Source organism: Hyperolius riggenbachi, chromosome 6 (assembly GCF_040937935.1).
Source record: "Hyperolius riggenbachi isolate aHypRig1 chromosome 6, aHypRig1.pri, whole genome shotgun sequence".
In the NCBI taxonomy this organism is placed as follows: domain Eukaryota; kingdom Metazoa; phylum Chordata; class Amphibia; order Anura; family Hyperoliidae; genus Hyperolius; species Hyperolius riggenbachi.
Genome location: NC_090651.1, coordinates 244,238,875 through 244,254,005, shown reverse-complemented (window position 1 = coordinate 244,254,005; position 15,131 = coordinate 244,238,875). Strand labels below are relative to the sequence as shown.

Genomic DNA, 15,131 nt, shown 5'->3' with positions numbered 1-15,131 from the left:
GCACTGTCAATATCTGATGTATTTTGATCACTTACCCATACACCGGCATTATTACTTAATATTCCGTTGCATGCCAGAAGACATCTGCTGCAGTATAGATCTGATTACTGATGCCAGTAGCTTTCAATTGCCAGATGCAATGGAAGTGTTGGAGTCTTTGGGAAATGCCAATCTTGTACTGCTCCTGCCCGATAATATGACTGAACATTGATCTGACTGTAATGCTTTTGTCGCTGGATTAAAGACCAGCACATGTGTACTTTACATTATGAGTTCAAGCTCAATTTTGTATTTTGTATATTATTATATACTTTATTTTGCCAAAATAGCCATAACAGGACTTTTAATGTGGACCAAAATGAACAACTGATCTTATTTTAGCTTAATATAGTCTGAATGATGCATAATGACATCTAGTTGCTATAGTATGCAATGCTATGCGGTAATATGCACGGCTGCAGACAGACAGGGTCATACAGGACAGTGATGCTTTAAATTGTTCCCAGCATGGTTAAAGACAATTAAATAGGAACAGAATAAAATCGACATGTTCTTTATATCTGTCATTTTGTTGGTGCTGAAAGTAACCGAGCTGTTTTTGTTTGTGCTTCCTCCACCAGAGAAGTACAACTTCCTAGGCATCAGTATTGTGGGGCAGAGCAACGACCGTGGAGATGGGGGAATATACATTGGCTCTATCATGAAAGGTGGAGCTGTGGCTGCAGATGGCAGGATTGAGCCCGGAGATATGCTTCTGCAGGTATATTGTGTGTGCTGCTGGCTTTGACTGTTCTTTTTCTATCTGGCATTCTGCCATTTGAATAGACATGAAAAAACCAGCCACTTTCACATTGCTTTTAGTTTTCTGCCCAGCTCCTTTGTCGTAGCCACCCTGCTGTGCCAGTCAATACAATTAATATGGATTGCGGGGACTGCATGTGCCAACAGGTTTGCAAGAAAGTCCTAGATTGCCAGCCCTGCCCATCTGAAAACACGGGCACAGCAAAATGTGTGCTGATAGAAAAAATGATGCCACTGTTCCAGGTGCAAAGCTGATGCTTTCACATTAGTAATGCTTGAATCATTGACCAGGAGCAAGATGCAGTCAGTGATATCACAGTGAAGTCAGAACAGCTGATCTGCATACTGACTCAGAAAGTATTAAATCCACAGGATCGGCACTGCTGACAAGAAACCAACATTTTTTTATTAGCAACAGCTACCCCTTTACCAGCAGGTGTGTCCTTTATGAAAGTCTGTTATGCAATATTTATTATGTACAGTATGTCAGTATGTGTTTGTGTATCCCATGAACTGGATTTGCTATATAAGTCTAGATTTATTTTAAATGTTTCTTCTGAAACTACTCAACGCTTTGACATCAGTGTTAAATGAAGACATCTTTGTATTATGTTTTTTTTTCAGCTGATCTTTACATTATTAAGGTGGCCACACATGATATAATAAAATGATCCACTTTTACAGTGGTTCGATAAAAATGCTTGTTTCTACAGAAAATTTGAAAGCTTTTTTTATTTGAGTGAAAATTCCAACCGGCCTCCCGATTTTTTTCAATTTTTCTTGATCGGGAGTGGCAGAAATTTCTGATAATTTTTTTTTTGAAGCTTGTATGGCGCGTTATAGATTGACAATTTCTTCATGTACAGACGCAAGCAATTTTTCTAGTTTTCAATCATTTTTTTTTCATAATTGGGGAAAGATTGAGCACACATTTGTGGTACACTGGTTTTGAAATGTTGCAAAATTCAGTCAGAAAAATTGATTGTAAATTTTGAATTGGAAAGAAATGAAAAAAAAAATTGTATGGGGTGTGGCCACCTTAACATGTATACTTGAATCACTTCTGCTGTAGACCAAGAGCTCTGATGTACCGCAGCAGTTCCTCAATGAGACCCAACAGCTACACACACCTCTAACCTGTGCAGTGATGCACAGATGGAGTTTGACTTGGGCAAGGACATGTTTCTGCCTTCCTATTTGCCAGAAGTGCAGAAGAAGAAAAGAACCCTGTAGTGCAGCAGGCATATTGCAAACAAGATTATCAAGGCTGTACCCACCTCACAATTTTCCCGACGACCGGCGATTCTTTGCGCGATGAACGATCTTACGACGTGGGTACAGGCACACAATCACACGAATTTCACTTAATGTTGTGTGGTGATAACGACCTTCATGGCAGACCGGATCTTTAAGATCCCCAATGACTCCTGCGCAAAGTACCATGATCGCGTGAAATCTCATTCGCTCCCATGGTGTAGCATTGCGCCGTCCGGAAGATGAAGGAAGATGGATCGGGGGAGTGCTGGTTGTCAAGGAGACGTCACTGGATCCATCTTCCTGCATTGTGAGGTGAGTATATACGGTAGCTTTAGGCTTACTGTTAAGTATTACACTTTATTTTATTACTGACATATGCTGTAGTTGCATTTGACTTGGAGCTAATCAGACTCAGAGCTCGTTATAGAATGAATTAACCTAAATCACAACCTACAGAAATTGACAGTAAATATCCCAGATGACCAATGTGTAGTAAACTGGTCGGGGTTTGTGATTGGTTGCTGGGAGCTGGCCTAGCCTTGCTATGTATGCACTGTGCTGCTCCTGGAGTGTGTCTCCTAACATTACACTGGGCTGGAAGACAAAAGTACAGCATTGCTACTGAAACAGCGGCTGACATGTGGCTGATTATCAGGCAGCCTCAGGAGTCATTTACAAGATTACTTGTGTTTCTTTGACTTTGCAGAGATTACACAGGGGACGGTTTAATGCCATCACAGACTTGTGTCAGCTGCCTTTGATATTACTAAGCCTCACATATACTGGGAATTGTTCCCCCTTTCTCCAGCCTCCCCATCTACAAGGAGAGTGCCAGATAAAAGTCCTGCATATTAATATGGAAAGCAATGCAGCGAGTATAGTTTTGTAAAGATTTGTTTTTGCAATGACAAACTGAAGAAGAGAAGGACATAAAAGGTAGAGAGTTTATAGAAGGGTGGTCCAGAGCCACAGTGTAACTGTATCATGCTATTATACAGACAAGGATATGAAACAGCATAAAGTATATACAAATAAAAGGGCAGTATTAATTATCAGAAGATGGGACACAATCCACACATTTAGTAGACTGCTCCCACATGAAGCAATGTCTGCCTCATTATGTAAATTACTGCAGACTGAGAAAAGGCAGGAGTAGAGAATTCCAGTATGTCTATGGATTGTTATTGCCACAATCTCAGTTTTTAATATATCGTTTTTGATTAATGTAGATGTAAAAAGTACATCCAATACCCCTTATGATATAATGAATTGGTTGTGTAGTACGGATAATTACTAGAACATTAGTAGCAAAGAAAATATTCTCATATTTTTATATATATATATATATATATATATTATTATTATTATTATTATTATTTATTTTTTTTTTTTTTTTTTTTATAACATTGCATCATTCTCTAATATTTGCAGTTTACACACTACTCAGCACTCTAAATGATTTTACAGAGCAGGCCAGTGAACATTTGAACTGTTCTCTGCAGAAGAAAAAAACAAAACAGTGACAGACAGTTGAGATAACAAGCTTCATAAGACAGAGCTCTCTGTGACTTTGAAAGTTGTGGAGCTCAGTGGCTCTTTTGCATAGATAACAACTGGAGTTTATTAACTCTTCTTGTACTGGAAACTTATGTCTCTGCTCCTAATGTTTTATTTCTTAGCTGTACTACACAACCAATTCATTATATCATTTTCTCTTTAACCTCTTGTCCTCTGTACAAGCTTTTGTAACCCAGTGTATGTGCAGCCCACCAAAATCATGTGGGACTCTGCTTCCTGAGCTATGCTAATCCACATAGTCCATAACATTGGGGTACTGTGCAGATGGGGAGCTACAAAGCAACAGCCCCATAGCTCCTAACTGTCCCTCTTTTGGTGGCTGGATGGTGTAATGGATAAGGGCTCTGCCTCTGACACAGGAGCCCAGGGTTCGAATCTCGGCTCTGCCTGTTCAGTAAGCCAGCACCTATTCAGTAGGAGACCTTTGGCAAGTCTCCCTAACACTGCTACTGCCTATAGAGCGCGCCCTAGTGGCTGCTGCTCTGGCGCTTTGAGTCCGCCAGGAGAAAAGCGCGATATTAATGTTATTTGTCTTGTCTTGTCTTGTCTTGGAGTGACAGTCCCTATTTGGGAACCCTGTCCCTCTTTCTTCCTTATTCGTCCCTCTTTTAGGACTGATGTACAGATCTGTGTAAATATATGTATTTTTCTACTGAAAAATGTGTTTAATTGACTCTAAATTTTATTCACATCCTTTAAATTGATATCAAGTATTTGTTATTTTTATATGTTGATGGAAAATTAACCAGGATAAAAAGGATCCGTGTGGTTTGACTTATAGAACAACATATTTTTCTCATGAAATCTTCATAGTATGCGTGACTAGGGGTGTGGCAGGGGCGTGCCTGATCGCGCGCACCACACGGCTGCAGCACCACTGCCTATCTGGACGGATATATGCGTCCAGATATGGCGAAGTGGTTAAAGAGAACCCGAGGTGGGTTTGAAGAATATTATCTGCATACAGAGGCTGGATCTGCCTATACAGCATAGCCTCTGTTGCTATCCCAAACCGCCCTAAGGTCCCCCTGCACTCTGCAATCCCTCATAAATCACAGCCACGCTGCTGACAAACAGCTTGTCAGAGCTGGCTGTGTTTATCTCTATAGTGTCAGTCTGCTGCTCTCCCCGCCTCCTGCAGAACTCCAGTCCCCGCCTGCATCCCTTCCCTCCCTGCTGATTGGAGGGAAGGGATGGGGGCAGGGACCGGAGCTATGCAGGAGGCGGGGGAGCAGCTGAGACTGACACTACAAATGTAAACACAGCCTCACAGCACGGCTGTGATTTATGAGGGATTGCAGAGTGCAGGGGGACCTTAGTGGGGTTTGGGATAGCAACAGAGGCTGGGCTGTATAGGCAGATCCAGCCTCTGTATGCAGATAACATTCTTTAAACACACCTCGGGTTCTCTTTAAAAGAAAAACATTTCTTTGTTACAGCTGATACAAATCCTGCAATACATCTGCAGAGTGTCTATTTTTCCCGCTTTTATGGAAGCAGACATAAGGTTAACGTCCTGTGTTTACAAATTAGCTGCTCTTCCGAGGCAGCCAGCTGACACAGCTGAGAGATCAAATTACAGTTGTTATTGGTCACAGATGAGGGGGGATTAGACAGGCTAATCTCTATAAATACATACAAGGTGCATTTTTCTCTGTTTTCCTTCTGTCCTGTGCAGGAGCTCAGGGACCCTTTAAGTAAACAACAGTTGCTCACTTAAAGCTGAATTATCTCAAAAGTCTTCTGTTTTAAGAAGGCAACATTATATTCAGTGTTGCTTTTTAGTAAGATGGCTTTTTGCTTTCTTTTAGCCCCTTATACTTTCCTAGTGGTTTTGGGTCACCATCAGTTATCTGGGTAGTCTGTAAATTCTGGTCCACGCCCTATCCCATAGAGCCATATACGGTAAATCTAAACCATTTCACACTATGGGCCTGATTCACAAAGCGGTGATAACTCAGTTATCATGCCTAAAAGACTTTAGGCGTGATAAGCTTTGCACCGCTGAGTTAGCACCGATTTGCGCTCTTTATCGCGCACAAAGTCCCGCGCTCAAAGTTTTGCTCGTGCAATCACGCAACTCTGCGCGCAGCGCCCATAGGGTATAATGGGCGCATCGCGCACACTGCACCGTGCGCCGCGCGATTGCGCGTGGAAAATTCACGCGAGTTTCTTCTTATCATGCCTAAACTGAGTTTAGGCGTGATTAAGGGCTTTTCACTGGCGTGCAAACACTTTGCACCGCTTTGTGAGTCAGGCCCCATGTACTGATGAGGACCAGAAAGTCTGAAGCAGGCTGTATACATGTTGAATTGATGTTACTCTGTAAAATGTAAAAGCTATATGCTCTCTATACACCAGCAAAACTAGATGTGTGCCTGGCTTTCAAAGCCATTACGAGATCATTATTATTATTTAGTATTTATATAGCGCCGACATCTTCTGCAGCGCTGCACAGGGTATACTGTCTTGTCACTTAATCTCCCTGGCGGTCTATTAAAACCGCCAGGGGGCAGCGCAGCACTTAATTTTTTATTTTTTTTTAAGTCATGTAGCTAGCCTGGCACTAGCTGCATGATAGCCGCTGTGCAGCGGCATCCCCCCTCCCCTTCCGATCGCCTCCGGCGATCAGAGCAAACAGGAAATCCCGTTCAGAATGGGATTTCCTGTTTGGCTTCCCCCGTCATCCACGACATGGCGTCGGAGGGAGTCCCAATCCACCCCTTAGAGCTGCCTGGCGGTGATTGGCCAGGCTACACAAGGGGTCTGGGGGGATGGGGGCGGCGCGGTGGGTAGCGACGAATCGGCGTGGATCAGCGGCGATCGTGTAGTACACGCAGCTAGCAAAGTGCTAGCTACGTGTAACTAAAAAAAATGTACAAATCGGCCCACCAGGGCCTGAGAAATCCTCCGCGGCGGCTTAGCCCGAGCTCAGCTCGGGCTTACCGCCAGGGAGGTTAAAGGGGTTCTGTGGAGGGTTTAAAAAACAAAAAACTGTGGAGGGTTTAAAAAACAAAAAACTGACACCTTCTATTGGCCCTCTGCAGCTGTCATGTCCCTCACCGTCCTCCTACGATTCTCCATTCCCAGCCGCCGGTCCCGGTCTAATTATTCATCTAACTAGACAAATATTAGTCAGCTGGAATTTCCTTGCTGCTAGAGACCATCTTATGAAGACACTGGGGCAGATTTATCAAAACCAGTGCAAGGAAAAATAAAGGAAGAGAACTGATGGAAATGTGGATTGACCAGGGGCATAACTGCAGGGGAGCAGCCCCTGCAACTGTAGGGGGTCCAGAGCTGTGAGGGGGCCTAACTACTAACCTTCCCTTCCTCCAATTAAGGGTTCCATCAGATCAGGTGTTTTTGTGGCTTCACTTAATGGGTGTGAAGATTAAAATGGCCATTGGCACCAATTCTTTTATGAACCTTGCAAGATGGGCCTCCAGTTTGTGAGAGTCACCAAGGGGAGGCAAGGGAAAGAGTGTCAACATTGGGGGCTCCATCAAAATTTTGCAGGGGGGCCATATGATTTGTAATTACGCCTCTGGGAGTGACCAATCAGAATCCTTAATGTGGACATTTGCTTTGCTGCAGTTTTCCTTGCATCAGAGTTCTTAAAGTGAACCTCCAGACTAAAAATCAACTCAGCAGCACTTAAAAGGCTTGGTGTTTCTTTAACAGTTTCACAGCATCAGAACTTTGTTTTTCTTACCCAAGCCTCATTTTTAGCTGAACATAAACTAAGCTCCGCCCCATCCAAGAAATCTGCCCAGGCATTTTCCCCCTGATGCTGTGCAAAGCATGATTTCTGATGTTGTGGTTCACGTTGCCTAGCGCATGCAGCTGGGAGGGGTGATCAAGACACAGGGCAGTTGGAACTGTGTCTTATGCTCCCCGTCACCTCCTTTCAACCAAAAAGATGGCTGCCCTTACGAAATCACAAACATTTGCCTGTTCTTTTAAAACAGTTTGGGTAAGAGATTATATTACCTATCTATTTTAATTAACATAACTAATATAACTTAATGACAGTATGTTTGTTTAGGCTGAAGTTCCTCTTTAAATCTGTGTGGACCCCTGCGGTACACACCAAGTTGGTTTTGTCCAGTAAAAGTAATGGGAGGTTCTTTCTTTGGTCTGGTGGTGGACGGCTGGTATGCCAGTGTCATGCCATGTATTGTATTTTTGGTCTTTTGGAAGAGGAATTGTTAAATCTTGTGATAAGTCCAAAGGAGTCGTCATGCTTTTTTCTATGAACATGATATTTGCACTTGCACCAATATGATAACTGCAATCTGTGTCATTAATAGATCTTTTGTACACAATTTTACAGGTAAATGATGTGAATTTTGAGAACATGAGCAATGATGATGCAGTCAGAGTCTTGAGGGAAATTGTATCTAAACCTGGGTAAGTATAGGAGCATCCTTATACAGAAGTCATGTTGCTGTAGCAGTGGCTCAATTTACGTTTACAAGCGGATATAAAATACAATTTTTTATGTAAATAAATAAAGGCAAGTTTTCTCCTTTTATCTCCAGTATCACAGCCATTACATAATCAGTATAGGAGCTCTCTTATTATGGCGTTCCACCATAGTGATACATTTATCAGAGATGTGTGACAGGGTGAGAGCAGAGCCATGCTAAGTTTTGATATGAAAATTATGCCTTAAAGGGGCACTATGGTGAAACATTTTAAAATTTAAAACATATACAAATAAGTACATTTTTTTCTAAAGTAAAATGAGCCATAAATTATTTTTCTCCTATGTTGCTGTCACTTACAGTAGGTAGTAGAAATCTGACAGAAGCCACAGGTTTTAGACTAGTCCATCTCTTCATGGGGATTCTCAGGGATTTTTTTATTTTCAAAAGCGCTTAGTGAATGGCAGTTTCTCTGTTCAACTGCCAAAAAACTGTGTAGCGAGCAGGGAAGCTGGCCAGCATTATTGCTTAAATCCTTTTTAGAGAATATTTTTATAAAGAATAAAGAATAAAGGCCATGCTGAGAATCCTCTATGAAGAGATGGGCTAGTCCAAAACCTTTTGCTTCTGTCAGATTTCTACTGCCTACTGTAAGTGACAGCAACATAGGAGAAAAGTAATTTATGGCTCATTTTACTCTGGAAAAAATGTACTGTTTGCACATATTTTAAATTTTACAATTTTTCGCCATAGTGCCCCTTTACAAACTGAGGACCCCCAGTTACATTGTTGCAAAAGGTAATTTAAAAAAAAAAAAGGTTAAGTACATCTTCATATCTCTAGGCATTTACTTTACATTTAGATGCTAGTGGCATGGTAGAAATACACGTTAAAGTAAATCTGAGAGTGTGATGCTAAGGGAGAACTTGCTTTCTTCTGCAGAGCTGGATAGAGTCACATGACCAGTGACCTGGAAACATTGCCAGGAAAGATATAGGAATTTTACCTCAGAGAAGAGCACTTGATTGGTTAGTCAATTGTCAGAAATAACATGATGGATAGATAATGAATTGTGCAAAATAAAAATCACATCTACAGTCTGACAATATGCAAAGCAGAGCTTTGCTTATTTTGGTAAAGGAAGTATCAAAAAATATTCAATAGGATAATTGGTATGTTTCAGGGTGATTGCCACACCATATCAATAATAAAAAAATAATGTGGGTAAACCCAACATTTTTATTGTTGGTGAAGGAAGTGAAGGTTTACTTTAATGGATGAAAGAAAAAAAACAACGTAGTCTTCAGTTGCTCAAGATAAAAAGCCCAGGGCCAGCGAGTCTATTGTATTTTCTGCAGTTTCCATGCCCTTCAAATGTATGAAATTGCTTTGGTGTGAAGGAGCCATTAGTGAGGGCTGATACAAATACGTTTTAAATTAAATGCATGAGTCATTAGGACTCCATTCATAGTCTCTATGGCAACAGTTCCCAGTGTGTATGGCATCACATCATCCCATAAGTGACATAGGTAACTTGAATTACAGGCCAAATGGTCATTCAGGTCCTTCCGACAGGCAGGAAAAATAATTTAACAGCGTTGTTCACAAGCAAATGTATTAACAAAGACAGATCTCTCTCATTTAAATTGCAGCAACAGCAGGCAGGCCTGAGAGCTCTAGGGAGCACACTGTAATAGGGCTAAACTGAAGTGGACAGATAGCGCTTGCCTGGCAAATGAGCGTGGGCGGGTGCATTGTTGCTCACAGTTCAGTTTTACCTGCATCGTTTCCAAATGTAGGTCCTTTGTGACTAGTAAGCATCAGAAAAACTGTTATGCTACATGCACACGATGCAATTTTCTGACAGATTTACTGTTAGATCGATTATTTCCAACATGGCCAATCTGATTTCCAAATCAATTTTTTAATCGATTTTCCATTCACTTCTATGAAAAATCATTCAAAAATTCGATCGCAACTCGCATTGGACTTGTAAACAATCTATCTGACAGTTAATCTGTCAGAAAACTGCATCACGTGTACCTAGCATTAAAAAAGCCACATTGTACCGAAAATGTGTAAAGTTATCTTTGTATCTGTCGTGTTCCCCATGTAAGTTGCTGAAAAAAATAGTATGGCTACATTTACTGTAAGGATGACAATGGGAGTTAGTTACTATGGGGTTTATTTAATAATCTTTAGGGCCGGTAGTGTACTGACAGAGCACATAATTTAATTGACTTTATGCAAATAGCGTAACTTGCGGTCTACACAGTATGTATACAATGTTGGTTTAGCGTTCAGTGGACTAGATCAGCCAGTCATGTATATTATAAAAACAACAATATTCTGTGTGTACTGCAGACGTGTGTGTGTGTGTGGGGGGGGGGCAAGGCACCCCCTTCTTTTTTATTATCAATAAAGAGGCCCCTATGGCTGCGGGATTCCCGCCTTTCAACCGCTGGAAGCCCTGCCCTCAATTGGAACAGTTTGCAGTGAAGAGGTGGTGTCCTATAAGTTTTTGCTCCCCCTCAGATTCATGTGCTGCTCTAAGGTGGGGGCATGCTATCAGTTGTAGCTACTATTTGCAATATTTTCTGTGTAGCCCGCCAATTATAAAGAGTGTTTGCTGCTCTATATGCTCCGCCTGTCAGCTGCTGAAGTGAGCTATAGATTTATGACTGCATGACACAGGGAGGACATGTGTGACTGCATAGAGTGGCGGCTCTGTGAGAGAGGGATCGCAATTGCATCTGCGGGAATCACAGACGTTTTGCTGCACAATCGTGCGTTTTGCAAAGCATTTTAATTTAATTTGATTTCCATGTAAAACCGCACGCGTTGTGCAGGAAAGTAGTGCAGGTTGCATTTTTTTTTACGCAATGCGGAATCACATATGACTCCAGAAAACAAACATTTTGCTGCATACAAAAAAGCGTTTTTTTATATGCAGCAAAACTCTGCAGTTTTGCTCAAGTGTGACACTTGCTTGACTCACACTGGAGACGAGAGGCTTACACAGAGGCTCTGCACATTGTACAACACTCCTGGGAGATCCCCTGAGGAGAGCATGGACCTCTTATGCTAGGAATACACGGTACGTTTTGTACCGTGTAATCGAGCTGCTGGATCGATTCTGACGCGTGCCCGCGGGCACCTAGATCGATTCCGCTCGTCCCCGTGGGCTCTTCCTATCTTCTCCTCGTTTTCTTCCATTGTCCTGCTCGTGGTATAGAGCGTGGAATTGATCCGGTGGGTGATCGGACACGTTGGATTTTATCAATCGAGCCATTAGCGGCTCGATTACACGGTACAAAAACGTACCGTGTATTCCTAGCATTAGCCAGGAAAAACCGAACAGACGTCGCACAGGTTTGGATACTTATACAATAGGTGTGAAAGTCTCCATAGAAATGTATTGCTTTTGCAGCCCCTTGATGTAAAATAGGTTTAACCTGCAAGTGTAAGGCTACCCATACATCGCAGGCCGATTCCCGATCAGTTTCATGCTGAAATCGATCCGACACTGTCCCCCTAATTTTCAATGTGTCGGCCGCTGCATCCGGGCTCCATCCTTCATCCACACAATCGCCCTTACGGGGTTGCCGGAGTAATGTGGGTGTGTGTGGGACGTCACACATTCGCCCAAGTGAATGCCGGCAACCATGTGGGGTGCGTGTGTGGACAGAGCCTGCAGTCAGTGGTGGACACGGACAGGTAATGTATAGTGCACTGGTATGTGGGGGGCACGTTGAACATTAGGGGATACAGCGTCAGGGGTTTTGTCACGTTCTGATATCGCTCACCGTTACCCCCGCGTACCTGACTGACCATGATTGCCCAACATCTTGCAGCATGTCAAATCGACATACTCGGCCGTAAATCGGTCGCATCGTTGATCGGGCATGCACTTGGCGCCACTGATTTTCATCCAATTCGATAATTATCAAATCAGATGGTCGGTCACCTGCCAAGTTGCTAGATGTATGGGTACCTTAAAAGGGGCATAAATTATCTTTTTTTTGGCTAACTTGGTAGATTAAAATAGCACAATTTCTTCACCACTCTTATGCTTTTATTAGACATAGTACCATACAGAACCTGATATTTCTCATGTCATCTGTACAAACATAAATGACTTATAAAGTATTACCTGGTCACTGTTCAAAATTTGATAGCATCATCATTATGGATACTCTAATGTTACTTAATGTGTAGTCTGTACACCTTTTCCTATATATTTTGGGTGGCATTGATTCATGAACAGCAAATTTTGGGCCGATATTCTTGCCCTGATGAGCTACTTTAGGTCACATAGCATATTATGCCAGGTTTAGAGTATGTGACTCGGTGGCCTGAGCTCTAGATACCCAACATCTGCATCTGGACTCCTAGATTGGCGATGGTAATGTCTTATTCCCAGACGTCTTTCAGCTATTGAGGTATCTATATCTTGTGCTGTCAATTACAGATTCAGATACATGTATATGGGTTTTAATGTTGTCCTTTTTCTTTACAGGCCGATTAGCCTGACCGTGGCAAAATGCTGGGATCCCACGCCAAGGAGCTACTTTACCATCCCACGAGGTGAGCGACATGTTCCAGCGGGAGGAGTTATACCTTTAACACAAAAGTGGGAGAACTTAAACTTATTGGTATAAAAGCAAAATAAAAATATAGTAACACAAAGCAAACAGTCATCTTTTGTCATTGAACTAAAAAAAGGTGAAATGTGGTTGTTGGTCTCAGCACAGTAGTTGATGCTTCATTCTGCAATTACGCTCATCACTACCTTATGCCATTGACATATGCAGAGTAGTATCTTGCTACATGATGAGATGGTAGAAACTTTCCTGGTATAGCCACATCAGGAACAATTTCCTGATAAGCCATGCTTTGCCTCAAAGGTCTCTCCACACCCTTGCCAAACCCGGCAGTTGTAAATGAGAAAGCAGCATTACACTGGCTACAAATTATGCATTTATAAGCAGATAAACTACATGTTACATGATACACTACATGTTATGGACCTAACAAACCCTTCATCTGGTGTTTAGAAATACCCCTTGTGCCTTAACATTAAATTGAAAGGACTTGCGGGGGGGGGAGTGTTTTTGCTCTATTGCTGGGTGATACACCACCACCAGCACTTTTAGTTCCTGCCAGTTTTAAACTCAGTCACTTGAATGGTCTTCTATTCGGGGTATTCCTTGCAAATGAGAAATTGTCTTGTGTGAAACACAGGAAGTGCAAGTAGACAGGCCCCAAAACAGCACCTGTGTTCAACCTAAGCTGACCAGGAACAAGGTGCCACCATTCATGCTGCTGTTAAGGTGAACCTGTGTCAAAAGCAAGTCTGTTTAACCATTATATGTGCCTTATGTTGCTATTTAATGATTGCTCCATGTGTGGCTTCAATGTTTTTTTTGCTCTGAAATTGCCTGTTTTTATTTGTGTATGGAGTGAGCTTAAATCATAAGTTGTACCCATCCGTTCCTCACTAAGCTGCTCCCATTGGCTCTGTCACCATCTCTAGTCATGTGGTTTGGGTGACAGAATTAGGATTAACTGTCCTAGTATAGCTCTTCTTGTGAGGGAAAGGGAACGGTGGCCCTGGGACTTAGGTGTGGGAAGGGTTTGAGATTATTCTCAATAGCAACCACATATTTTTAATTTTGTTGACTAAACGGCACTGAAACATGACAGCTGGAAGCAAGACAAATAATTCAAGGGAGTTAAGTTTGGAATTGTTTTGTAAAAACTGTGAAACTGCAGTATATCATACAAGATAGCTGCTCCATTCGGTTCATTAAACCCAGAAGTAGATTAAGATGAAATAGGGCCCTAGGCAAGTTAGCAGTTTTTGCCCACCCCTGATGATCACCTTGCTTTTTTAGTAAGATTTGGTGGGGGTTAGCATCCGCCAGGCCCCTAGACTCTCCCCAAGCCATAGGCTACTGCCTAAAATTGCCTTGTGGATGATCCGGCGCTGATTAAACCCTACAAGCAGCATGTAGGGAACTGGGGCTGCACTGAGCAAGATGCAAGTAGGGCTTGGTATGTGTGTATGCCCCTATCTACCCACTGCCCCAGGGAAACTTCATCTTTAGTCATATCTGCTAACTTGCATTTTTCACCAAAATGCCTTAAGCAGACACTAACCTCTGAACTACATAGAATACAGTTTGTCACTTATTATATACTGTAGATATGCTTCTTAGCTTAATGTGAGCTGCTAGATCCCAGGTATTAAGAGGAACTGTAGTAAAAAGAACATGAATAAAATTGTTAATTTTTTTTACAATATTAATTTATAAACTTTTAAGTCAGTTTTTGCCCATTGTAAAATCTTTCCTCTCCCTGATTTACATTCTGACATGTCACTGATGGTGAAATTTCCTGCCAGGTAACCTGTATGGAATGTTAATTTACTGAGAGTTCTATGCACAGAGAGAGAAGCTGCTTGTTTGAAAGTTGGAAAAAGCTGTTGTTTCCCACACTGCAATGAGATTCAAAGACAGGAAACTGTCAGGACCATGGTCATGGCATCAAACGGGAAGGGGGAGGGGGGTGGATGGGATTTGGGGGGTTTCGCCACACCATCTGCCTCACATACCCTCCTGATGATCTATAGAGGTTACTAATTGGAATTGGAAGTTCAGCCCTGATATAAAATTCCTTTTAGCAGATACGTAATATAGCCATCCTGTCATCTCTGAAAATGACTAACCAGACAATATCTTTTTTGTGAGGTAAATGGTTTCCCTTCTCCCAAGGTCACCTGCACATTTTTCTCAGTGCAGTTTGGTGTCGCCTTTAAATGACAGAAGACAAATTCCCTTGCCTAACTAAGGAAGCCACAGGCTGCACGATTTTGCTGTGAGGAGAGTTTTGGTCACCAAGGTTTGGCCCTACTCTTTTGAGACCCCAGAGAAAATTAACTGGTGGAATAATGTCTTTGGTTAATTCAGAAAACAGAATCCCTGCCTAAAAAGAATGCTTATTTACATAAAAATGGGACAGGTAAAAACCTCAGAAATTGAGAAATAAGGGCTATATAAATAA

At 42.0% G+C, this 15,131-nt stretch overlaps 1 protein-coding gene across 4 annotated transcripts in view; it reads left to right on the top strand.

Annotated features, from left to right (window-relative positions):
- The window catches only part of DVL1 (dishevelled segment polarity protein 1), a 244,187-nt gene that overhangs the window by 192,398 nt on the left and 36,658 nt on the right, over positions 1-15,131 (top strand). For all 4 annotated transcript variants that reach the window (XM_068240615.1, XM_068240613.1, XM_068240614.1 and 1 more), the window contains 3 exons: positions 621-760; positions 7,973-8,049; positions 12,586-12,653. In XM_068240615.1, the coding sequence (XP_068096716.1) occupies positions 621-760; positions 7,973-8,049; positions 12,586-12,653 (285 nt within the window). The remainder of the gene's footprint in view (positions 1-620; positions 761-7,972; positions 8,050-12,585; positions 12,654-15,131) is intronic.